This window comes from Episyrphus balteatus, chromosome 3, assembly GCF_945859705.1.
Source record: "Episyrphus balteatus chromosome 3, idEpiBalt1.1, whole genome shotgun sequence".
Lineage (NCBI taxonomy): Eukaryota > Metazoa > Arthropoda > Insecta > Diptera > Syrphidae > Episyrphus > Episyrphus balteatus.
In genome coordinates, this window is record NC_079136.1 from 125,487,394 (window position 1) to 125,512,715 (window position 25,322).

General features: G+C 31.7%; 1 protein-coding gene across 3 annotated transcripts in view; it reads left to right on the forward strand.

The window, feature by feature from the left end:
• Positions 1–25,322, forward strand: part of LOC129916821 (protein madd-4-like) — a 129,810-nt gene that overhangs the window by 62,022 nt on the left and 42,466 nt on the right. For all 3 annotated transcript variants that reach the window (XM_055996991.1, XM_055996992.1, XM_055996993.1), the window contains exons 3-6: positions 8,682–8,786; positions 8,892–9,181; positions 10,032–10,218; positions 18,015–18,159. In XM_055996991.1, the coding sequence (XP_055852966.1) occupies positions 8,682–8,786; positions 8,892–9,181; positions 10,032–10,218; positions 18,015–18,159 (727 nt within the window). The remainder of the gene's footprint in view (positions 1–8,681; positions 8,787–8,891; positions 9,182–10,031; positions 10,219–18,014; positions 18,160–25,322) is intronic.

Genomic DNA, 25,322 nt, shown 5'->3' on the forward strand with positions numbered 1-25,322 from the left:
CTGCGTTTCACTCCTTACAACAAACACGTGCACTGTATACTTACCGAGATACACACAAACAAAAACAAAGCGATATTATATTGGAACCCAGAACCGGTATATTTTTTTTGTTTTCTTTTTTGTTTAGCACAAAAATAATAGCACTGACCTGCGATCGTCACAAGGCTAGTGTTCGACGAAGGCCAAAGTTTCTGCATTGGTTTTATTTAAATGCGAGTATTGGAAGTATGGTAGTTGAGAGGTGCGCCATAATGCCCGGTGCGCCATAATGCCCGAAGTTACCCTACAACAAACCAAAATAAACCGGTGATTGTCAAAAATTAAACCAGTTTCAGTACTTAAATTTAAACTTTAATAAATTTTCTAAGTTTTCAGTAGTTACAAAATTTTGATTGATTAATGTCCTTAGTGTGGGAAAATATGATGCAGAGATTATCCAAAACTTTTGGGAACCAAATTATGTATTTTGACTATAAATTTCTGTACCAAAACATGTTTTTTTTTTTTTAAATGGAATGCACTTTATAACAAAATTACTGTTTTGCTATTTTGCATTTTGTTCAGAATTACTTCACACAGAATTTTGAAAAACCAAAAACTTTATCTTGGTACCAAATTTAAAATGAGCATTTTTTATTTTTTTTTTTTATTTTGTGTTTAATTTTCTCGAACAGAACATTTTGGAACTTTTTCATATTATGTATTTTATAAAAAATAAAACGCTGAGTTTAAATTTGCACAGATATTGCTTCTAAATTTTATATATTTTGTGCTTAGATATCAAACAAATTCATATTTGTACTTAATTTTGTATTGCTAGTCTTAATTTGATTCCTCCACATATATGAATGATTGTCATTGGGCATTAATATACAAAATATGGACCATTCGTAATATTCATAATAATGTTGGTACTAAATTTGGTACATTTATACAAATTATAGGTACATATGGAGTGTGAAAAATATTGTTTAGCATCAAAAAGGATATACCAAATTTCTGAAAGTTCTAAAAGTACTCAAAATCGAATTTTGGTACAATTTCTTTCTCATCGACTAACACAAAAACAGCAATCTGAACTTAATTTCTCAAACCACTCTAGATCACCCTGTAATGAATAAGTAGTAAAATAGGCATCGTTAGCCCTTGTGTAGGTAAGCGATTTTTAACATACACTTGTATTTTTGTTTCTGCAACTTTTTTCCAACAACTATACTCGTAGTTGTCGTCGTTACTCGTTACGTTACTACACTTCCATGCCACCTCCAAAATTTTTTTCTATTTTTTTTTTTTTTTTTTGTTCATACAAGTGCCCTTTTTTTCTCCCGATCGTAGCAGCAGGGATATGTCTCCTGTGGCAAAGTGCTCTCTGTTTCTATATGGCAGAGTGGGTCATTTTCCGTGATTAGGTAATTGGCGCAGAGGCAGAGGACCGAAACGAAAATATACATATACACACCATCAACGAGTGGAGCCCTCTTAAATATATATTACAGTAATGCATTGGTCATACTCAATTGGTCTGCGGCTGTATTAAAGGAAGAAATGGAAGGAATAACATTCTTCGAATGGGGTCGCCCGAACAGGATAGAAGTTACAGCATAGACGAGAAAAACCAAAGAGAAGAGATCTAGAGAAATGGTGTTGCTATATTATATAGGGAGTCCTTCAGCTTGATTGCTAAGAGTTTATAGAGAATGGGATTCAGATGAGTCCTAATATACCTATACCAATACACTTACCTAAAGATAACCATTATGTACACATACAGACAAGTTTCGAGAGACCTAATGTGGCATGATGTAAGCAAGGCATACTAATTATTTACAGATATCTTCTTGCTTGGTTTTATCCAGGACCAAGTTTTATTGTGGAATTTTCATTCTCCGAATCATCCTTCTCATCCTTTTTTTGTTTTTTTTTTTTTTTGTATCCTTGAATCTCTCTGTAAGGCTTGCATCTTGTCTTTTTTTTATACCCTTGGATAAGCATTTATAATATGTTTAGTTGAGGGTTTTAAGCCAAACACGTAATAGGATAAAAAAAGCTGCATAATCTATTCACAGAATTGAAGAAAAAGAAAAAAAAAATTTTTTATTTCGCTGGAATGAGTGTGGTTGTGTTTTGTGGATTTAAAGAAATTCCAATTAAAAAACGATTATTTTTTTTTTTTTAACCAAACGCGGCGGGTGTCTTTCGATGAAAGAGGGCGCTTAATGACAAGACGAATCAAATAATGTAGAAGAAACAAGCTACAAGATGTTTTATGGATTTTTTTTGTCTCCTATTTTTAGTCGCGAGAGAGTCTTTTAAGCCAGATAAAGCTAATTTTTGGAAATGATAAATTAATTTCCCAAGCTTTTATGTGTGGGTGTGTGTGTGTATGTGTGAGTTAAAGGAAGTCGAAAAGTTTATATAAGTTACCTACAAGTTTTTGACGGTTATTGCGTCAAAATATTGTAGGAGTCAAAATCCCTAAAACAAAAACTTGTTGTCTCGAAATTTTCCTTAAGGCTCTGTAAGAAGCAAAAAGGATGATTAATCATTTTGGCCAAAAATAATGAGCCAAAAATTCCAATTAATTTAGATTTTCGTTATATAGGTACACAGAGGCTTGCTGAAGTGTAAAGACTTGTTTTTGCTAAGTTGTAACAATATTTAGGAGACATTTCGACAAGTTCTTAGTTTATTTTTGTTGTTGTTATTTTTGTGGTAAAATTATATTTTTGAGTAAAAGTTGATTGAAAGGATGTCTACTTGACCCTTAACCCCATTTATACATAAAAACTGTTGCTGGATGGTTTTGTTGGGTTCTTTTAGGTTAAATAGAGGATGTATTTTACCCATACAGTTTTTGGATGTTGTTTTTGTTGTCGATTGTAATTAACCCTTCTGGGTAATTTAATGTAACAGCATGAAATTCCAAGATTCTATTGTGGTGTTGTAAATGTGATGGTATATTACAGATAAAAATAGGTATCTCTAGATGTGTGGAAGAGAATTTTGTCCTACATAGATGAGTTAAATGAGAGGAAATTTGTTGGATTTTATTGGTAACATTTTGCTCTTGGCAAAATCTGTTACTAATTTGTCATATTGTTGTAGCTAGTAACCATTTGAGTTAATGACAATTTTTATGATTATCAAAATGATGATGGTGATTTGGTTGGAATGATAATGACAAATTAGTCCGTTGCTATGGAATGAATGGAAGGAAATCAAGGCATAGGAGAGATTAAAAAAAAAAAAAACGGGAAGAAACTTAAATTTTCGCTGTGGAACGTATGTCCGATGATTTCAAGGAAATATTGCTCCTTGGGTTGAGAATTTTAAGGAATGTTTTTTAAAAATAACATTCTGCCCCTTCGGTTTCAAAACTGTGATTGAGAATTTCACAGCTGTGGAACGTAAGTCCTGTGATTGAGAATTTTAGGGCTGTGGAAAGTTTATTCCATGTTTTCAAAAAAAAATATCGTGTCTCTTCGAATTCCAAACTGTGATTGAAAATTTTAAGAGCTGTGGAACGTATTTTCCATGTTATCAAAGAAATTTCTTTAAACTTCGGTCTCCAAACTGTGATTGAACATTTATAGGCTGTGGAACGTATGTTCCATATTATCAAAGAAATGCCTTTTAACTTTGGTTTTCAAACTATAGGTAATTGAAAATTTATAGGCTTGTGGAATGTATGTTCAATGTTATCAGAGAAATGTCTTTCAACCTCGGTTATCAAACTGTATTTTATTGAAAATGCGATTGAAAATTTTAAGGGCTGTGGAACGTATTTTCCATGTTATCAAAGAAATGTCTTTAAACTTCGGTTTCCAAACTGTGATTGAACATTTATAGGCTGTGGAACGTATGTTCCATATTATCAAAGAAATGCTTTTTAACTTCGGTTTTCAAACTATAGGTAATTGAAAATGTATAGGCTGTGGAACGTATGTTCAATGTTATCAGAGAAATGTCTTTCAACCTCTGTATTTTATAAAAAACAAAAACCTACACTGATACCTACTCCAGACATTTCCTAAGCTCTCCCGATCAAAGATTGGTATTCATTGACTTCCCACAATACAAAAAAAAAAAAAATTACATCCTCCTTTAAATAATATCCTTTCACTCCAAAACGATTTACTGTAGGTAACGCAAAGAAACTGTGAGCTTCTTCTTCGTATATAATTGTATCACAGTGTCATACAAAACGACCGACAACATCTAACCTCACGTAAAACATTTAAATAAGTGATTCATGTCAATTGCGGCGGGCTTGTCGCCTATGCTACAATAAAAACACATTAACATTTCACCATATGTACATAAATGTGCTTCTTCAATCTGAAGGATCCATATGTAAGTAAAAAAAAAAAAATAGGCAAGGGCATACGCTACATATAGGTAACCAAGCTGACCGATAAGACGGAAAGAGCTCGAGATGGGTTCTTGGTCTTAAAGAATATAGGTATATGTGACCTACGACCGACAACGGACGACCAAAAAGGATATAAACAACTCTACGAGCAAAATAAACTCCACCTAGCACGTTTCTCTCCCGATATACGCCGAAGACCTATCCATTCATTTAATATAATATATACGTAGTATATTATCCTGCGTAGGACGAGGACGAACCAAAACGACACGACATTGTGTATACTATATAGTGTGATGGTTGTTTGCTTTTTCTATTCAAAACCTCTGAATATATCCATTACAAGAGGGGACGAGTCTCTCACTTTATCGGTACAAACGACAACGACAACACACAAGCAGTAAACAAAAATAGAGATTCTGCACATAACCTTAATTATTTATTTATGAGATGAAACCGTTTCAATAATTCACCTTTTATACAAAAGTAGAAAAGCCATTGAGGTACACACAGAACACAGCCCCACCATCCACATAGAAAAACATAGAATAAGCAGACAGACACAAAACAGCAGAGGACCTACAAACAAAACAATATAGAAAACGCAGAAGAAAAACAAAAAAGAGTGGGAGAAATATACGCAAACAAAAAAAAAAAAAAAAGATACAGGAGAACGAACGAAATCCCAAACGAAAATACCTTTGATGAGGGATGAAAATGGGTCTGACATTATTTTGTCATTAATCTATGTGATTCGGAGTGTATATAGCGATTAGCTAAAGTACGCAAAAAAAGGGTCTAGGAGTGGTTTTCCTTCCACCTTCCTGCCTAAAAAATGTCAGTCATCACATTAAACCTCTTATACACTTCGCCTTGGAAAAAACAAAGCTTCTAAAACTGAAACGGAATGAAACGAATAGGTAAAGGGTGTAAATCTAAATCTCGTTCCGCCACAACAAATTCAACAAACCTGTCAGTCTGTATCCAAGTCGTCTCTGCTATGTCTATAGCCCAACCCCCGGGAATACCTCCAACTGTAATGTCAATTCTATATTTTTTTACCCCCCAACTATTCGCTATTCTTGGATACGCATATCGGCTTTGATTTTTAATCTTATCTCTCGCTCGCTTGGAAAGAAATTTATTGATCGGAAATGTAAACGTTATGAATTTATTATCCAATCCGTCCAACCGATATAACAAAAGATTTTGCGGGGGGGGGGGGGATGAAATTTGATACCCTCTCTATACCCTATTTCAATATGTAAGACAACTATGAAGACAAAAGAGACGATATAACGACAACGACGCCAAATGGAAAGGTGGGCTCTAACTGGATTTGTCTGACTTAAATGTCGCTTAAGAGCTTGATAAAAAAAAAACTTAAACGATACTTTGAAGACAGTTAGACATAGATGAATGGTTGAATAAGAGAAAGAGAAAGGTTATTCTATGGTTTCTTTACGGATTATTGATCCTAAAGAAGACGTTGTTCGTCCGTTGCCCGGGCGCCATTTTACTTATCTATTTTTTTTTATTTATTTTTTTTGCCTAAACTCTTGTTGAACTTTTAAATATTGTAAAGAATACCCCCAACAATGCACACTCTTCCATATATTATCTTACTAATCCAGCTCAAATCGACTGACTCTCTCGCAAGGATTTGGATGAACCCAAAAACAAAGTAGTTTACATATAGAGAAAAGGAGCTTCCTTTTGGTATAGCTATTCCCTGTTAAGTTCCAATTTGTATATAAAAATATGGAACATTTTTCTTCTTCTTCTTCTCTTTCTTTTTGGATTCGGTTGAGTTCGGTTCGGTTACTTGCCATATTGCATGAATATTTATTTAGAGCGCACTTTTGCATGTTGTTGGGTCATTAAGTCCTGGCGTTGTGTTTTGCTCCAAGGAAATTGAAATAAATGTCAACTGTCGAATGGGACACAAAGCTCGGGAAGTATTTACTTTTGTAGAGAATTAAACGAAAATAGAGTAAGGACCCCCCCCCCCCCCCCCCCAAACACGAAAAGCTATAAAAATTGAAGTTCTATAATATACCAGCAAAGAAGACGATTGTTATCAGAAACCCTTTTTTGAATCGAATGGGAATCATGTCACTTTGAAGAAAAAAAAACAAAACACCTTTAATCAAAAATGAGGTTAAGTTGGCGAAACTAATGGATGGACACATATTTTTGTATTATAGTGATGACCTTTGTTTTGTGGCAATTGTAGGTATAGGTACCAAACGTGTCGTTTCCTTTCTCAAGGTTAACAAGTGGCTCAAGAAAAACATTACCTTTTGTTTCTTGAATAAACGCAATAGTTTAAAGGAGAGTTTTTTTCTTGATGTAGGTTTGAGGGAGCTTAGTGAGAGCCAGAAGGAACAATGAATTGTGTGTTTGGTAATTAATTGGAATTAGAAAGTGACTTAAATAGTTTTGTTTATAGTGGTTTAGGTCCGTTTGGTGTTGGAGGAAAAATGTCAAATGAGGTTTTTTTGTATTCGATGACCATATTCTGGCTTATTGTGACACTTTGACACTTTAAGGCAATTGGAATTTTGTAGTGAATTTGGGTTGTTATTTATTTACTTTTTATTTAAAAAAAAGGGCAAATTTGAGTTATTTAATTAATATAACAGTTTTACACACTTTTTAGAACTTTTAAATAAACGCTTGTTTTGTCAGGTTGTTTTTATTATAGTAACGACTCCAAATTTACCGTAACGCATGTTGCCTTAGGCTCTGGTCTTAAAATAAAGGCTGCTTCTTTAACTTATCGCCTTGTAGTAACGCCTGCCTTAATAGACTTCAGTTTTATAGTAACGCTTCTTTAACTCTAGCTGAGGTCTCAGAGTAACGCCTGCTATTTGGACTACAGTATTAACATCTGCTATCTCAAGCCGTGATCTCATAGTAACGCCTACTATCTCATGCTGTGGTTTTAAAGTAACGCATTTTATCTCACGCTGTAGTTTTATGATAACGCCAGTATCTCACGGTCTTATAGTGACACCAGCTATCTTAAGCTGTCGTCTGATAGTGACGACTGTTATTTGGGGTGCGGTTTTATAGTAACGCCTAATATCTCAGGCTAAGTTCTTATAGTAACGCTTGTTATTTCAGGCAGTTGTGTTATAGTAACGCCTATTATATCAGCTCTGCAGTTATAGTAACGCCTGCACAGAGAAAAATAGACCACATAAAATAGAACAAAAACAATAAGATTTCTCTATGGTTTTCATCCAATAAGGAAACCTTATTAAAACAATCGGGTTTTCCTTATTGTTTTAAAATCTGCAAAAAAATAAAAAAAACGATGACCAGGCTGGGAATCGAACTGGAGACTTCAAATCATTAGTCGCCCACCTTACCACCTGAACCAATCTGCCATGAAAATATTGATCGCGATTTTTGTTCTAGTGCTAAGCTGCAAAAAAAAAATCAACTTTTTAGTCAAATTTTAATAAGATTTTCTCTATAAAAATAATAAGAAATCTCCTTAAAAAAACCTTATTAATCGTTGATTTTAATAAGATTTCCTTATGAAATGTATGGACGGTAAAACAATATGGCAATCTGTTAGTTTTTAGCGGGTCATATTTTTCTCTGTGTGCTGTCTTAGACTCTAGTCATATAGTAAGGCTTTGGTCTTATAGTAACGCTTCCTGCCTCAGGCTATGTACTTTAAGTAACCGACCTCGAAATAGAAGGTCGTTGAAGAAACTTATCTGATTGGGGGTGAACTAAGAATAAAAAAATATTTTATCAAATTATCAACTCAAAACAATTAGAACAAAAAAATATGTTCAAAAACATAAGCCTAAATATTTTATGCTTCTTCTCTCTAGAGGGCGTTATATTAAAATAAAACCTTTCATATTTTATAACCAGCCGGCATCTTAGACGCTTCTAAAAATACCAAATTTATCAAATTATGATGAGTAGATCAGAAGTTATAAGGGAACATACACACTCAGATAGGAATTTGAAAATATTTTGTATGTGAGTATGTATGTATGTTTCCTCATAACTTCTTAATTACTTATCATAACTTAATAAATTAGATATTTTCAGAAGAGTCATATTCGTCCGCTAGTTATAGGCTATGAAACGTTAGCGCCCTCTAGTGGCATTATTTCAGTTACAACATTATAAAATTTCATCAAATCTGAGTCTTCTTTACGACTTTCCTTCTATTTAGAATCGATAAATCAACACTCTTTAAATGTTTCTTAAAATTTTGCTATTTTTTTTTTTTCGAAAAAACCACCATTTTGTTTTATATTTTTTTTTTTTTTTACAGTTAACGATCTTTCTCGAATATGGATCGATTGCAAAGAAACTAAATGCCAGTCAGGCATTCGACAACACATGGCACTCAGATGTCGAATTAGAGAACGAACTCGAAGTAAGACGATGTCGTACGGCGGCGGCGGCGCCCAACGCGGCTCCCCCTCCGCCTAAAGGTGACTTCCAAACAACTGAAAATGTATTAATCCAGTGTATGTTGCAGCAAAAACGCGCCAAAGGTGGCTCCGGTGGCTGGTCTGGTTGGTCTGACTGGTCGACATGTTCCCGGACGTGCGATGGCGGTGTAGCCCAACAAATACGTAGATGTCACAATCCAAACGGCTGCAAGGGCGATACAGTCCGTTTTAGAATATGCAACATGCAGCCATGTCCTGAACAGCAGGACTTCCGTGCCCATCAGTGTGCCGCTTACAATGATGTACCCTATGATGGTACATTATATACGTGGACAACGCACTACGATTATGTAGAGCCTTGTGCTTTAACTTGCAGGTAAGTGGCATATTATGAAATTGGGCTAAAAAAAATGGAGGTTTTAAATAAAACACACGGTAAATTACCGCGGAAAGTTTCACGCGAAGTGCAAAACTGTGGACACTTTATAAACAATCGTCGTCATCGTCGTCGACTCTCTCTCTGGATACAAAGTGCGGTAGTTACATTGTATTGGCCTGTGGAAGAATTTTTTTTTTTTCTGTTGCAGAAACAAGGACTAAGGAGTAAAAGTCATCAACAACATCCCGTTTTAAATGCAGCAGAAGGCTCTTGGCGAATTTTCTTTGTTAAGTAGCGACCTGTCCCGGGTAACAGAGAGAGAGAGCGAGTTGTATTGTTCACCATCAAGAGGCAGGTATAAGCTGTGTGTGGACTTGAAGTGGAGTAAGCAGCACGCTAGGGCTTCGCCACGACTACGGATGTTGCATGCCATATCCTGTTGCCTTGAAACATTCAAACGCCACCGAGCCGCTCCACTACCGGCCTACATTTGCTGCGCTCCAGCTCCTGTAACAAGCCAGAGATTGCTACTCCTGCTGTGGTGCAGAATAGTTGTTACGTATATGAACCTACCCTATACCTCTCGCTATAAGGACGAAGCGTGCAATCCTTTTTGGATGGAACTTTCACCGCTCGCGCTTCGTTTATTCAGTGTCCTGGTTTTGTTTGCTTGTGTGTTGTTATAAAATATTCACAGTTATACACTCTTTGACTCGTTAACTGAATGGCTTTATTCATTTAATGTAAAATGGGTTTGTTTGTTTTCTTTTTTTCTCTTTCTCTCTCCGTTTTTTCTGCTTTTTTTGTGGCTGCTGTGGATGTGAAAAAATCTGCAAAAAAAAAATAGGGGGAGACCTGCACATCTTTCTGATGACGTTTCACTGCCAGAGGTTGATGGTGGCGGTGTCACTGGCCCAGATGAGTCGGAACACTATGATGAGCCGAGTGTCATTGTGCAGCTGTCAGGCAGAGTACAAGATGGAACTCGGTGTCGTGCCGGAAGTCTTGATATGTGCATCCAGGGCAAATGTCAGGTGAGCCAGATAAAAAGTGTTTTTTTTTTTTTATTTTAATTATTTTTTTTTTTATTTTCATTTTATTATATTTTTTTTTTCTGAAATTTTTTTTTATACGGTAGGTTGATTGGCGTGGTATAAATAAGTTAATTCGCATTGTGGAGAATAAATTACCTTTTTTTTATTTTCTTTTTTTTTTTTGGGTTTTAATTATCAATTACTTTAAAACTTAATGGATAATATGTGTTATGTAAATGAACTCTGAGAATGAGAGAGGAATGACTTTGCAGAGGTTTTTCTGTTTTTTTTTTAACTTTTTTTTTTTTTTTGCAGACAATGGTTGTAAATAGGTATGTGTAATGTAAGTAGCTACTTGCAGCAGAGATTTAACTTGAAGTATTTACAAGTTTAAATGATTTTAATGAACTTTCGAAGCTGCTTTTAATTAATAATGGAAGTTTTGGGGGGAGTTTGACGAATCGAATGTTTTTTTTCTTCTTCTTCCTTTTCTCGGCGCTGTTTTTGAAGTTATACTTCTTTTGCGGCGTTGGGGTAAAAATTTGCTTTTTGACAAGAACTGTCAAAGGGATTAACCAGTAGCGCCATTCTAACCCAGCGCCGAAAAGTAGATATAATTTTAAAAAGAGTTTATGTTGTCAGTATAAAATTGACATCGACAAACAAGCACGTGACAAAATGAAAAAAAAATGTCGGTGGTTTTCGTTTTGTGGAATATTGTTTATTAAAAAATAACATTTAAATAATAAATTGATCGATAAGTGTTGCGCTAGTGAAAAATTTTATTCAAAGTGTTTTTTTGTGTGTGAACATTGTTGAATGTTGTGTTCCATTGGCTATTTTATGTTGTTTTTCATTATTTGTTTTCAGCAACATTCAGACTTGCCAATGGGAATCAGTGTTGATTTAATTGTTTTTGTGTGAAAATACAAAGTTAGTCTTGAAATGGAATCTAAAATTTGAAGTTTTACGAATAAAGTATTAAGCCCGGGCTTTTCTCAAGATTCACACAAACACAACTAAATAAGCAATAATGATTGACATGGAAAATCTGAAAACAAATAATGAAAAACAACAAAATAGCATCGAACACAACATTCAACAATGTTCTCACAAAAAAAAAAAAAAAAACATATTAACACTTTGAATAATATTATTCACTACAACACTTATCGATCACATTTTTATCATTTTAATTGTTATTATTTAATAATTTATATTCCACAAAACAAAAAACCACCGACATATATTTGTATTTATTTATTGCGTTTTAGTGGTTAAGTGCTTTATTTTATAAATATTTTATGAAAAAATGAATGAGCAAAATGTTTGAAAAACAATACAAAATGTTTTGTATATTATTTTTCAATTTGTGTTGTTGTTTACATTTTTGTTGTTGTTGTTGTTGAAAAGTAGCAGAAAATTTTTGGGTACTTTGACACAATTTAATCCCGACATTTTGAAAATAGACAGGTTTAATATTTTTGTCCAAAAAGAACCCAAACAGACCTACTTTTAGAAAAAAAAATTCTGGTTTATTTTAACACCAACAAATGTAAACAACAACATTCTTTTTGAAACACTTTTTTTATAATTTTTTCATAATATATTAATTATTTTGAGTAGTACACCACTAAAACGCAATAAAAAAAACACAAAACAAAACACACAAGACGAGGCCACACTGTCATGTTTGGAGTTTGTTTTGTTTATGTTGTGCGACAAGACCAAATAAGAGAAAGCACTACCTATTGACAGATTTCAGATTTTTATTGTGGCAGCTGCACTAGCGCCAGTATTTTAACATAAGAACTATTTTAAGTGTGGTTCTTCTACGTGATGTTATTGCTAATAGCCGTGTTCCTTTGTACGTGGAAGCCATTGATTTCTATAAAACACTTGTAGTGGATTAATTAAAAACAAAAGGTGTGTTTGGGTTCTTTTTGGACAAAAATAAGAAACCTGTCAAGTTTAAAGGACGAAAGGGGACGAAATCCTCTGAAAAAAAAAAAATTATGCAAAAGTAGCCAAACACTTTAAGACTTCTTTTTTAAACACCAAAAGTAAACAACAACAATAATTGAAAAAAAAAGAAATGAAAAATGGGGCATTTCACGTGAAACCAACAACGAAAAATGTCGTGGGTCGTATTTTATATAGAAAGAATTTAAAATTTAATACAAAAATAATACCTAATGTAATCAAAAAGTGATTAATTGAACAAAAAAAAAAAATAATAATAATAAAAGCAAGTGGCCGCCATTTTGCGTAGCTTTTAAGATCATTTCATTCCCAGTCTAAAAAAATTGAGAGTTTCATATTAGCTGTGTTCACTGACGCTGTGCTGGACTGTTCTAGGCAGAAAAGTACAGCTTTTTGCTGTTCATTGAGTTTTTTCTGTGCTGAACTGTTCTAGTTTGCTGTTCATTGACAAATCGTCGCCCTAGTATTGGAGTGCCGTATACGCCAAATTGCATTTTTTGAACTAGGTATGCAGTCGTATGTTTTCGAAGTTGCTCTTTTCAAATCTGCTATCCGTTTTTTTCTATCTTTTTTCGTTGCCGAGATATTCACTATTGTTTTGACAAAAACAAGAAATTTTGGCATTTTTCATGCAATACAAGAAAATTTTGAGAATTGTTATGTTTTTTTTTTTAACGTACGTGTATATGAATAAAAGAAACTTCTGATTTTCATGGCGTATACGGCAAACTCATTTTGGACAAAAATTTAAATATTTTGAAAACTAAACGAACTGCAGATGTCCAATAGCATGTATATAAAAGACACATTTTAATTACATATCATACTACAATATCAAAAAATACCAGCGGTTAGTTCTTTCGCAATTATCTTCCGAACATTTAAATGCGATTTCCCAAAAATGTTAAAATGGCGTATACGGCACTTCAATACTAGGGCGACGAAATCTAGAACAGTTTAGAACAGGATATTCTGTTCTTGCTTTTGAGTCAGATCAGGTTAGAACAGATTTGTGAGAAGTGTCAAAAGCAAAGCTTTCATTTTTTGTTTTTGTTTTGATTTAATTGTGCGAATATTTCTCGAGTGCTCGTGGTTTTTATAACTAAAAGCAATTTTTACTTATATTTTTTGGAGTACAAACACAAAAAATAACAGAAAAAATAAACGAGAAACGATAAACAATATAATGTAGGTATAATTTACAATTTGTTTGTTTTTTTTTTTTGACAACTGACGTTTAAATGACTGTTCTAACTTGTTCTGACGTTTCTCACCAAACTGTGCTGTGCTGTCCTGTTCTGATCTAGAAAAATACTCATTGAACATACTTATTTTAACCCAGGGAGTACCCCAGCGGAACTTCTGTTAGTGAGAAGTATAACTTCAATCGCGTGTACAAGTGTACACACACGATTTTTTTTTTTTCAGGAAAACTGTGCATTATAGACTAAACTCTAAGATTAAAAAAAAAATTTGAATTTGCCCATTAAATTTACGTCACAAAGAAAATGAAAGAAAATGCTCCATCTTCAATAAACGATTTATAAAGGTTAACAGATGATAATATAGCTTCTGTAAAGCTTTATAGAAGCTTAATTGTTTACAGAGCAAATATAGCTTCTGTAAGGCTTTATAGAATCAAAAATGTTTTTACTTCTATAATGATTTACTGAGAGATTTCTATAGCTTCTGTAAAGCTTTATAGAAGCAAAATTCTTTTTTTACTTCTATAAGGAATCACAGTGAATTTCTATAGAAGCAAAATTGTTAGTTTCGGTCCCTATGATCGCCAAAAGCTGCTGATGGCACTTTTGTCCACCTGGTGCTCAGAGGGCATTGACCCTTTGACAAAAGCTCGACGTCACACAGTGGTGTTTTTCATGAATTTTGACGTCAAAAATCAAAATTTTTTTTACGAATTTTTTTTTTTTTATAAAATAAATCATACCTACTTGAAAATTTTAGGGTCCTTAATCTAACAAGTTCTCTATTTAAAACTAAAGATGGAGTGTTAAAGTGGTAGAGTTGTGATCCAATTGGAGATCATGAAGGTCTCATCGATATTGAAGAAGAAGAATGTCCATTTTTTACCTTTAACCCTATTTGTTTAACATAGTTTAAACAACTGTTTCTAGGGTCTTAAGGCAGTAAAAAACTTGCATAAGAATTTGTTATGAAAACCTGCTAGCATTTTAGATTTATAATAAGATATATTATAACATTCTGACTCTCTTTTACCATAAAAAATAGTAGAAACCATTCGTCAATGTTAAGGTCTTAACCCTTTGTAAAATGAATGAAAACTACCAAGTAAACAATTTTTTACTTGCGATATAGGTACTATAGGGAAAGTTTAGGATTCGTAAAAAAAATCGAACTCAAGATAACAATTTTACATGACATTACGATGATGGAGAATGCCAAATAAGTGGGTCCGGCAATTCTGTCTATCTATGTGTCTGTGTGTCTGTCTCTATCTGGAGGTGCAGCCTAAACGAGTGAAGTGATTTTCTTCAAACTTGGTAGTTAGCAGTTTTTGGTGATTCCCTAGAGGGGAAATTGAAATTTTTTTTTTATGACCAAAACTAACGGTACCTGCCATATAACGGAAATAGAAAAGTTAATTTTTTTCAAAAACTGCCCTAACGATTTTGATTAAAATTTTTGTGTGTAGTACTACACATAAGAGCCAACTTTTTAAATAAAAAAAATATTTTTTTTACCGTTATTAACGGTACCTGTCATAGAACGGTTTTTTTCGTTTCTGAATATCTCGTACAACATTAACCCGATTTAAATGAAAATTTTTATACAAAAGTGTTTAAGTAAAGATAATATTAAACTTTTAGAAAATTTTCAAAAAACGCATTTTTGGTTTTTTAAAAAATATTTCAAATTTTTTTTTTGAAAAATCAATTTTTTGAAAACGGATCAACGAAAAATTTTGAAATTTTGTTTTTATGTGTAAATTAATTATTTCTTCAAAATGGCATACCAACTTTTTTTTTGAAAAATGTTAAAAATTTTTTATATATAAAAAATTATTTTTTTAAAAAACGGTGCCTACAATTTTCGAAAATTTTTTTCTAAAAATACCTTTTTATACAAGAAATAAAATGGCATATTGGTTTTTTTTTTTTAAAGATCATTTAAAACGGTGTTTAATTAATTATAAAAACAGATTTAATTTTTTTATACTACTTATGAAATTTCTTCAAAATATCAAATTTTAAATTTCTTGTATAAAAAACTTTAACATTATAGTTACTTTAAGCATAAGAGCAAGTACGTGCGACCCCAGTCGTGCAATTTATTATTTTTTTTTTTGAACTCTCACGGTTCAAAGTATTCAACATGAAACAAACAAAAATTGGGGTATTTTGTCAATCTTGTTTGGCAAAATTTTTGAACAAGAGGTCAGAATCATTAAAATTAAAATTATGTTGCAATATTTATGGAAATTCTTTAAAAAGTGTTGTATTTGTTATAAAAACCAAGACCCAAAATATTCTTTTCAGGTATCCAAGATGCAAGGGTCTTTTTTTAAACAGATGAAAAATTAGTTTTTATAATTTTAATTCGATTTTGGACCTTATTTTAACCAATATTTCCCTGGATTTTAATAATTGAGTAAAAAAAATTCCTAGGACCCTTAAAGAAATCAAAGTGTTATAAAGGTATTTTTGTGCTCACTTACCGTATTTACAACAATTTTGAACTTTTTCAATCGCTAATGTTAAGAACCCAATACAAATTATTTAAAATTTAAGAAACATTTGTATAAAAAATTGCTTTTTAAAATTTTTGAGGGCATCACTTTGACCCATTCCATTACTATCGTAATATTCAATCAAAATTTAAAAACAAAAATTGAATAATTAAAATTCTGAATATTTATGTATAATTAAAAAAAATTAAATTAAATTATTCACCAACTCTCAAAACAACTGCTGCCTGTCACTTAATTAAGTGTACCAATTAATTTCATCAAAAAATAACAAATCAGATATGTAAATAACAACTTTCAAGCTCATGTTACCTGTCGACCTTCAATATTCTTAACTCTTTGTCTAATTTTTAGATATACTCTATCTTTCTTTTCCACCCGATAAGGTTAATTATAATATGTATTTTATAACTTGTCCCTTGATAATTTTTTTAAAAACATCTCAGGTGTCAAATATCTTCTATCATCTTGAAAACAAAATATAAACAAAAAATAATGAGCGTTCAAAAAATTCATCCTAATCATATCACCCTCAAGGGTTTAATCTTTCTTACAAAAAACCATGGAAACAAGACAAAACGAAGAAAAAGATAAAAAAAAAAAATAAACTCTTAAAGAAAACAACACACGATTGGATAAATATTAAAACGGAAAGAGTATTTAACTCATTTACAAGTCTAATACCTTGTTTAGTAGCAGACTCTCTCTCTCTCTTATATCTCCAAAGAGGAATTTATACTTTTTTTTTCATTTTATTTTGTACACAAATGTAGGAAAAAGTTAAACAAAACAAAATCGAAAAAAAAAATAAAGAAACAATACCCCTTACCGGAATTTTAATTTACATTCCTCTGCGGCAAATCGCCTAACGCAACATAATCGTTAACATCCCACATCCTTACTATAATCCCCGTAGGCCGTTTCAAAAAAAAAAAAGTCTTCAAGAAAAAAAAAAAAAAAAATGTCTGTGGTTTGAAAAAAAAAAAATAAATAAATAAACATGAAAAATAAAACAAGTCTCTTCCCGACATCCCTCGAAGGAGAATAACAAAAAAAAAACAAAAAAAACAACGATGCCGTGATTAGGCCTCATTTATTTCGAGGAGTTTGCACGACTTTTTTTTGTCAAACTTACCTACAAAAAAAAAAAACAAAAAAAAAAAAAAACCAAAAGAAATCAACACAGAAAATGCTCATTACCACCCCTCAGTTTGCCAAAATTCTGAACTCTAAGCCAGAGAACATAGCGCGACATATCAATCGATTTATATAGCAAAGGTAAATCCAGGAGTATAGTACCGAGCGAGCGCACATCACGGCTGTGCACAATGAGGAGCATAAATCAAACCACAATTTGCCAAATAATTCGGCCAAAGTTATTCATTACTTCGAACAGGAATTTAAATAATGACAACATGTCTCCGGGAAAACAAAGCACTTTCGTCAAAAAATGGTCGTCGTTGTTGTTGTCGCATATTTGCGAGGCTGCTATATACCCCACTAAATGGCGCCCAACGCAGGCTGCTGCTTCTGTTCTTCGTTGTTCTGGTTCGTTTTGTTTTGTTTGTTTGTTCGGTTTTCGTTTATATTTCACCAGAGTTGTTTTCCTCACCCTGAATTTCTTCCACCCCCCTTTTTTTTCACCCCTCTACCAATAAATATTGAGCCTTGTGCGAAGCAATTCATCTATTTCATGTTCAGCGCAGAATAATTTTTCAGCTAACCTGCTATATTGTGATAAATTATTTGTTACCCTCTCGATAGAATTGAGTATTACTCGCTGAGTCAAATGCAAAAAAAAAAACAAAAATACAAATAAAAACAAGCAAAAAAAAAAAAGAAAAAAATATTTCGAAAACGCTTTATTTATTCAAAATGTTTTTAGCTTGTTTGTGCTTGAGGTTCGTCGAAAAACAAACTCTCAGAATGTTCAACATAACTTTATTTTTTTTTTTTGCTTTCGCGAGTGTTATCCTTCATCATTCTTCGATATTTATTCCGATTTCATTTTTATTTTCCTTATTTTTTGTATATTTTTTTTTTCTAATATTTTTTTTTCTTCATACTTTCTCTTTTTCTTATATAGCGAGTTGGCTGTGACCTAAAGATTGGTTCGACGAAGAAGATCGACGCGTGTGGAGTGTGTGGGGGCGATGGGAAATCATGTTCACAACCACTCTATCATTGGGAGACGGCACCGATGTCACTGTGTTCAGTCACCTGTGGAGGGGGTAAGTAGCTTGTTGACATGCAAAAAAAAAAAAAAAAAATACATCGAAGGGAAAAATATACATATAGATTTTTTTTTTATGGCCAAAGGAGTTGGTGGTTCGTGTTCATCTGTTATCACACACAGCTCGAACGATGATCTGGCAATGGCAACCTTCGATATATATATTTTTTTTTTGTTCAGTGTGTATGGACTCTGTCAAGAGTCAATGTGACGAAGTCAGTTTTGTCAACAAAAAAAAAAAAAAAATACAAATTGAAACTCCAATATAGAAGTCATGGTGTTGTGGGTGGTGAATTCGATTTCGTTGTTTATTTTTTGAAGGGTGCCATATATTAGATAGTTCATTTGTTTGTAATAGTAGTTGAGGTGACTGTCAAAGTTTGAATTCCTGTGTCATGTAATATATTGATGAAAAATTGAGTTCGGTGGGGGATTTATAGGCTTTTATCTTGCAATACGAATAAGTAAATGAATACGTTCCACAAATATTTTCAAGCCTATAAATACATAATTATTTCTACTAGAATATTGAAAAATAAACACATTCCACAATTTTTTGGTGCCATAGTTTAACATCGAATCAAGGTTTATAAAAGTTAACAAACAACAAGGTGGATATTAAATGTGGAACGTGAGATTTTTCAACTTAGCTATTTTTTTCTATCAATTTTGAAGATGTGGATTATAATTTTTTGGAACGTAAAGTTATTGGTTTTAATATTATCAGCATACCAAAATAAGGAAACAACTGAAAAAAAAAAAACTTTGTAACATCGGAATTTTTCTTTGGAGGGTATTTTCGCCTAGAATTTTTTTTTTTTTCTTTATATGGAACTGAATAACTTTTCTTTCATAATAGAATTTGTTGATTATAAAGATAATGATTTAAAGTTTTTTTTTGTGGAACTTATGAAGGTAGGTACACATAAATGGAATTCAGTTTTTCCATTATTATTTTTCTCTTCAAAACAGAATATATGTTAATCACTATACGTTGATTTTTGCTGTATGTATTAGGATTTTTACTTCACTATTAAATAATAAATGCGTTCCACAACATTTTACAACACATAAATTCTATTAATACCATCCACAAGATTTTTTTATCTCAATAAGTCAAAATGCCCGCATATTAAAGAAAAACTCCCAGAATTTGTGGAACATAAAGTAGAGCGAAGAGTTGGTACTGCCATTTAATTTTTTGAGGAACGTAGAGATTAGTAGGTATTACATAATTAGTTTTTTTTTCTGTAAGTATACAAACTCAAAAACCATTCTTTTAAAGTATAATTTGTGGGACGTAAAGATAGTGATTTCAAGACATTTTTCTTTTTTGTGGATCGTTTAGTTCGATTTTTTACGATTAATATTGATTCCCTCAAACAGAATAATATACCTAGGTACCATCCAAAGTTTTTTTCATTCAATTAATCAGAATCCGATTATAAGGAATAAACTTAACGAAACTGTGGAACATAGAGTTATATTTTCACGACGATACTTTTATGTGGTGCTTTTAGAGCTAGATTAGGATGTTTAAGATGTTAACCTGAAATTCCCACTGAAGGGAATATCACATATAGGTTGGACTTTGAGACAAATGGCAGTTTTAAGTTTCTGGTTTGTGAAAAAGGTCACAAAATTAATACGATCCACAAATTTTTCAGACTATAATTTCTTTTAAGTATGAAATATGATCTGATAAACAATTAAAAAAAAAAAAAAACTTACAATGCACAACTTATACTCACCTTTAATGAAAGGAAATATGAATGCATTCCACAAAAATTTTAACAAAGAATAAGGATTGTGGAACGTAATCTCTATTTCATTTCTAATCGAACTGAGTCAAGATCTAAAACAAACTATTAAAAAACTTTGTCAATTAAGTAAAGAAAACTACATTATATCCAATAATGGAGTAACGAAATTGGACAGTCCAGTTTAATAACACGGTGTAACACTCAAAAAATACGCGGGCGGAGACCTATCAGGTTTTGTAGAGCTAGTCGCACTGAATACGAAACGGTATTTAAAAATCCCCTAACACCCCCAAAATCTGGAGTTACGGGCAAAAAACGGTTTTTTGGACCTTCGCCCATTGAAAAAATTCTAGCTTCGACAATTTTTTACCCATTTTCGATTTTTTTACAGTTTCTGATAGAAGATAAATATACCTTTTTAACAATGTATAAAACATGTAACTCGGTTAAACCACTTAGAATTTATAAGATGTCAAAGTTCAAAAATTCAATTTTTTTTGTCATTTGCCCAACTTCGGCATCAATTTAAAGTATATGTTTTCAAAACAACATGCTATTTAAAAAATATATTCTAAAATTATATCTATTTTCCAATTGATCGAAGTATTTTTTATGAAAATCACTTCAATATTGGCTTAGAAAAAAAAAATTTTCGATTTCAACCCAGATACAGAAATTCGAACTTTTAGGTATAGAACAAAAATGTTGTTTCGGCACGTAGTAGGATAAGTTGGGCGCCAGGATTTGATGAAGGGTTTTTGTAGAGGAGCTGAATACAAACATTTTTTTTCTTTGGGAGGGGGGTCTATCTCCCCCCGTTTAGGTGGGAGGGGCATTTTTCTAAAAAAAATTATCAAAATAAAAAAAAATTATTAAAAAACAACGGCAACACTTACAGTAATAAATGATACCATTTCCAAAAGGCAAAATTGTGCATTTGATTCTAATTTTTAAATCAATATAATATTACCAATAGTTTTTGAAATAATCGATTTCAAAGTTAAAAATAGGGGAACAAATTTTTTTTAAAACTCATTTTATACTATTTTTGTCCAGACTGCGAATTTTAGTAAATAAATTACTTAGACAGAAAACTGCCTCAATTGATTCCTTATCGAACCGTGAAAACTATATGTTTCTATGTCTTCTAGTTTTTGGGAAAATTGAAAAATTATTTTATCAGATTTTTCTTTTTTCAAAATATTTTTTGTTTTTATTTTTTTTTATTTTTCAATTTTCTCAAAAACTAGAAGACATAGAAACATATAGTTTTCACGGTTCGATAAGGAATCAATTGAGGCAGTTTTCTGTCTAAGTAATTTATTTACTAAAATTCGCAGTCTGGACAAAAATAGTATAAAATGAGTTTTAAAAAAAATTTGTTCCCCTATTTTTAACTTTGAAATCGATTATTTCAAAAACTATTGGTAATATTATATTGATTTAAAAATTAGAATCAAATGCACAATTTTGCCTTTTGGAAATGGTATCATTTATTACTGTAAGTGTTGCCGTTGTTTTTTAATAATTTTTTTTTATTTTGATAATTTTTTTTAGAAAAATGCCCCTCCCACCTAAACGGGGGGAGATAGACCCCCCTCCCAAAGAAAAAAAATGTTTGTATTCAGCTCCTCTACAAAAACCCTTCATCAAATCCTGGCGCCCAACTTATCCTACTACGTGCCGAAACAACATTTTTGTTCTATACCTAAAAGTTCGAATTTCTGTATCTGGGTTGAAATCGAAAATTTTTTTTTTCTAAGCCAATATTGAAGTGATTTTCATAAAAAATACTTCGATCAATTGGGAAATAGATATAGTTTTAGAATATATTTTTTAAATAGCATGTTGTTTTGAAAACATATACTTTAAATTGATGCCGAAGTTGGGCAAATGACAAAAAAAATTGAATTTTTGAACTTTGACATCTTATAAATTCTAAGTGGTTTAACCGAGTTACATGTTTTATACATTGTTAAAAAGGTATATTTATCTTCTATCAGAAACTGTAAAAAAATCGAAAATGGGTAAAAAATTGTCGAAGCTAGAATTTTTTCAATGGGCGAAGGTCCAAAAAACCGTTTTTTGCCCGTAACTCCAGATTTTGGGGGTGTTAGGGGATTTTTAAATACCGTTTCGTATTCAGTGCGACTAGCTCTACAAAACCTGATAGGTCTCCGCCCGCGTATATTTTAAAACCTCATTTTTGTAACACCGTGTAATTTATCTTATGGATTGTATTAGAAGAAAAAAATTATTTAATGATAGATCTCTCAACCCAATTATATGCCTTAAAACCATAATTCATACATTATGACTTCTCAACTTGTAAGTCTTGATTTTCTTTATTGATTTACAATCATTATATGCTTATAATGCCATCCAACAGCAACAACAACAAAAAGTCATATAATTTCTTTCAAACTTCTTGTCAGTAAAATGTATATCAAACTGACGACGGACAAAGGTGGATTTAATGATGTTTTCATTTCTAATTAATGGTCACTATAGCTTGATCATTCATAACAAACCTTTCAACATTCAAATATAATTAATCATCAGAAAGTACAAAACAAAAAAACAAAAAACACTAAATCACACCTTCAACTTCTTTAATCCTATAGCAACGAAGTAGTCCATTTCCAGTATAAAGTACTTAACTTATACAAAACACAAAAGTGAACAAAAAACCTCTAACAAAAGAGTCTCAGTACACATTAGCAAGAGTTATACCTACAAACATATTTGTAGGTAGAGTGCACTATGCCAAGGTAGATATTTTATGAAAATATTCAACTCCTATTTAACATATCAGCAACTTATCAAAATGCCGACGACTTATTAAACCCTCTTTATACCCAAGCAGCACACGCATTGTATTTACCTTTTTGAAGGTCATTATTCCAGCAAAACAAGAAGGGGTTTTTTTAGGGGTGGTTGTGGGATGTAAGTGTAATCCAAAATTGTATCCCTTCTTGCCCCTTTTTATTCTTCAAGAGAGAAAATATTATATTTTTAGATGTTTTATGACGATGAGAATCGTTTTGTTCACTCACATATAGAGGTAAGAATATATACGAGTAAGAAGTCAATAGCTTTACATGAAGTCCCATAAATATTATGACGATGATGGGTTTGGGTTGATTTTTAGCTTTGGTTTAGTTTGGTTGGTATAGCAAATGCGAGTATTGTTTAAATAACCTCGCGGCTATATCCGTGTAAAGGATCGAATTTCATTCAACTTGTACATTTTCAGAGAGCTTCCACCAGGGATATTCAATATATCAAAAAAATGTATATTTAAGAGAGGTATATATTAAGTACCGACTATACAACGTGGATTGGATATTGTTTTCAGCAATACATAAAAATGTAAACTCTAGAAAAACTCGAGAAAAATTTCCAACAATTTATACTATTTTTTAATAATTTTCTGAAATTTGGTTTAGGATTTCTCAGGAAATATTATATTTTTGATTTCTAGATTTCACTATTCTAGCTATAGTTTGTTAAGTGATTAACGTGGTCCAAAACATGGTCAACCATTCATTTTATGTAGGTATCTCATAACCACATCTTTATCAAAAAAAATTTCAATTTTTTCAAGTTTTCAACTGTTTTCAGGTAGCCTAGAAAAAATTGTGGAATGTATTCGTTGACCATTTCATTTAATAAAGTTATTAAAATTGTTTTTCTAAGAAATCAACGATGAGTTATCAGCTGATAAGAAAATACTGAAAATCTTGAGGAGTTTTTTTTTTTAGTTTTCTCTTTCAGTAATTTTTGTGTTCATGTATGAACGTAGTACCTAGGTAGATACATGTGTATAATAACTACCATAGTGGAAAGAAAACTTTTCAAGATATTTGACTCATTGATTCAAATAACGAACGCAAGGGAAAACATCTAATTAAGTAAGAATTATAGTGTGAAAAATGTTGTGGATCGTATTCACGATCAACGTTAATTAAAATGCCAAGAAATGTGCCAAATTGTTTATATTTATTATAAATTTTGAAAAAGATTTCCTGGAAATACAGAAAATTACGTTCCAAATAATAAGCTATCCACAAAAATATCTTACCATAAAATCCACTTCGTAAAATGTGTTATAAATTCTATTATTGATTTTGAAATATGTCATTGATTAACACTATTTTTTTATGTTCCACAAGAAAAAGCTATTTACACAAAAAACAACAATTTTACGCTTCATATATTCTGTTTGGGAACAGTAAATAACTGAAAACTCTACGTTCCACGACAAAAAATCCATTCAAAAAAAGCACCTTAATGTTGCACAAAAAAAATTAAATCAAAAATATTATTCTAAAATCTTCTGTTTAAAAGTATGATAATATTCGTTTCCTCATACTCATATGTAGTTTCAAAGGAGTTATAATATTTAAACCAAATCAAACTGTCTGTACATTGTTCAGAAAAAATTCAAAGAAAAACTTCCACACATTAAAAAAAAAATTGAAAAAAATTCAACCAAATTACGTTCCACAAATAAGTTTTATATAATTTCTGACAAAATTTATTTTTTTTATTTCACTACTTGTGGATTATAATCCACAAGTAGTGATCCACCAAAACTACGTTCCACAAAACGAATATTGCAAAGACCTTAAGAGAAATAAATTTTTGAAGAAATAATGTAGTGGATCATGTTCATTTGTAGCTGGATTCACTTACCCTATACAATTTTTCAGACTTATAATCCACAGGCTATATTTATAGTTGAAGTTGTGTGCCTGATAAATTTTATGTTTTTTCAAATTTTGTCAACATCCATAAAAGCTAAAAACGAAAAATATTAAATTTTAAACTTCATGTGAGATGAATATTTAAATGACACCAAAAACGAACAGGTTCCACAAGAATCTTAAAATTAAAATTTAATGCTTTCAACATTTACACACGAATGGTTTAAAATTAGTCATTCAATCAACCATCTTCAAAACGAAAAGGTGTGGAATATAAGTTTTGTAAGCTTCCTATTGACAAAAAAATATGTTATTTTGGTCTAATTTATCACTTGATTGAATTTTTTATTCAAACACATCCGAAATCTGGTTAGTGCTTAGTAAATATCCTTTGAATTATCTTATAACCCACATAATAGTAATATAGAGAAGGTACCTATATTTCAAAGGTTTATACTTAGAAAAAAAAAAAAAAAACAAATTTACATTTAAAAGAGCTTACAACATGCAGAAGCGTTGAAGCATTTCAGATTTTCGAAACCCCCTTGATAAATACCATTATCGTGCCTCACTTAAGAAAAAAAAAATTGAATTGAAAAACTCTCCACCTTTGTAGAAAAGATATAACCAATTTCAAGTTTCCAATAACCTCCTTCTAAATATATAAAATTTCTTTGATACCCTTCCTT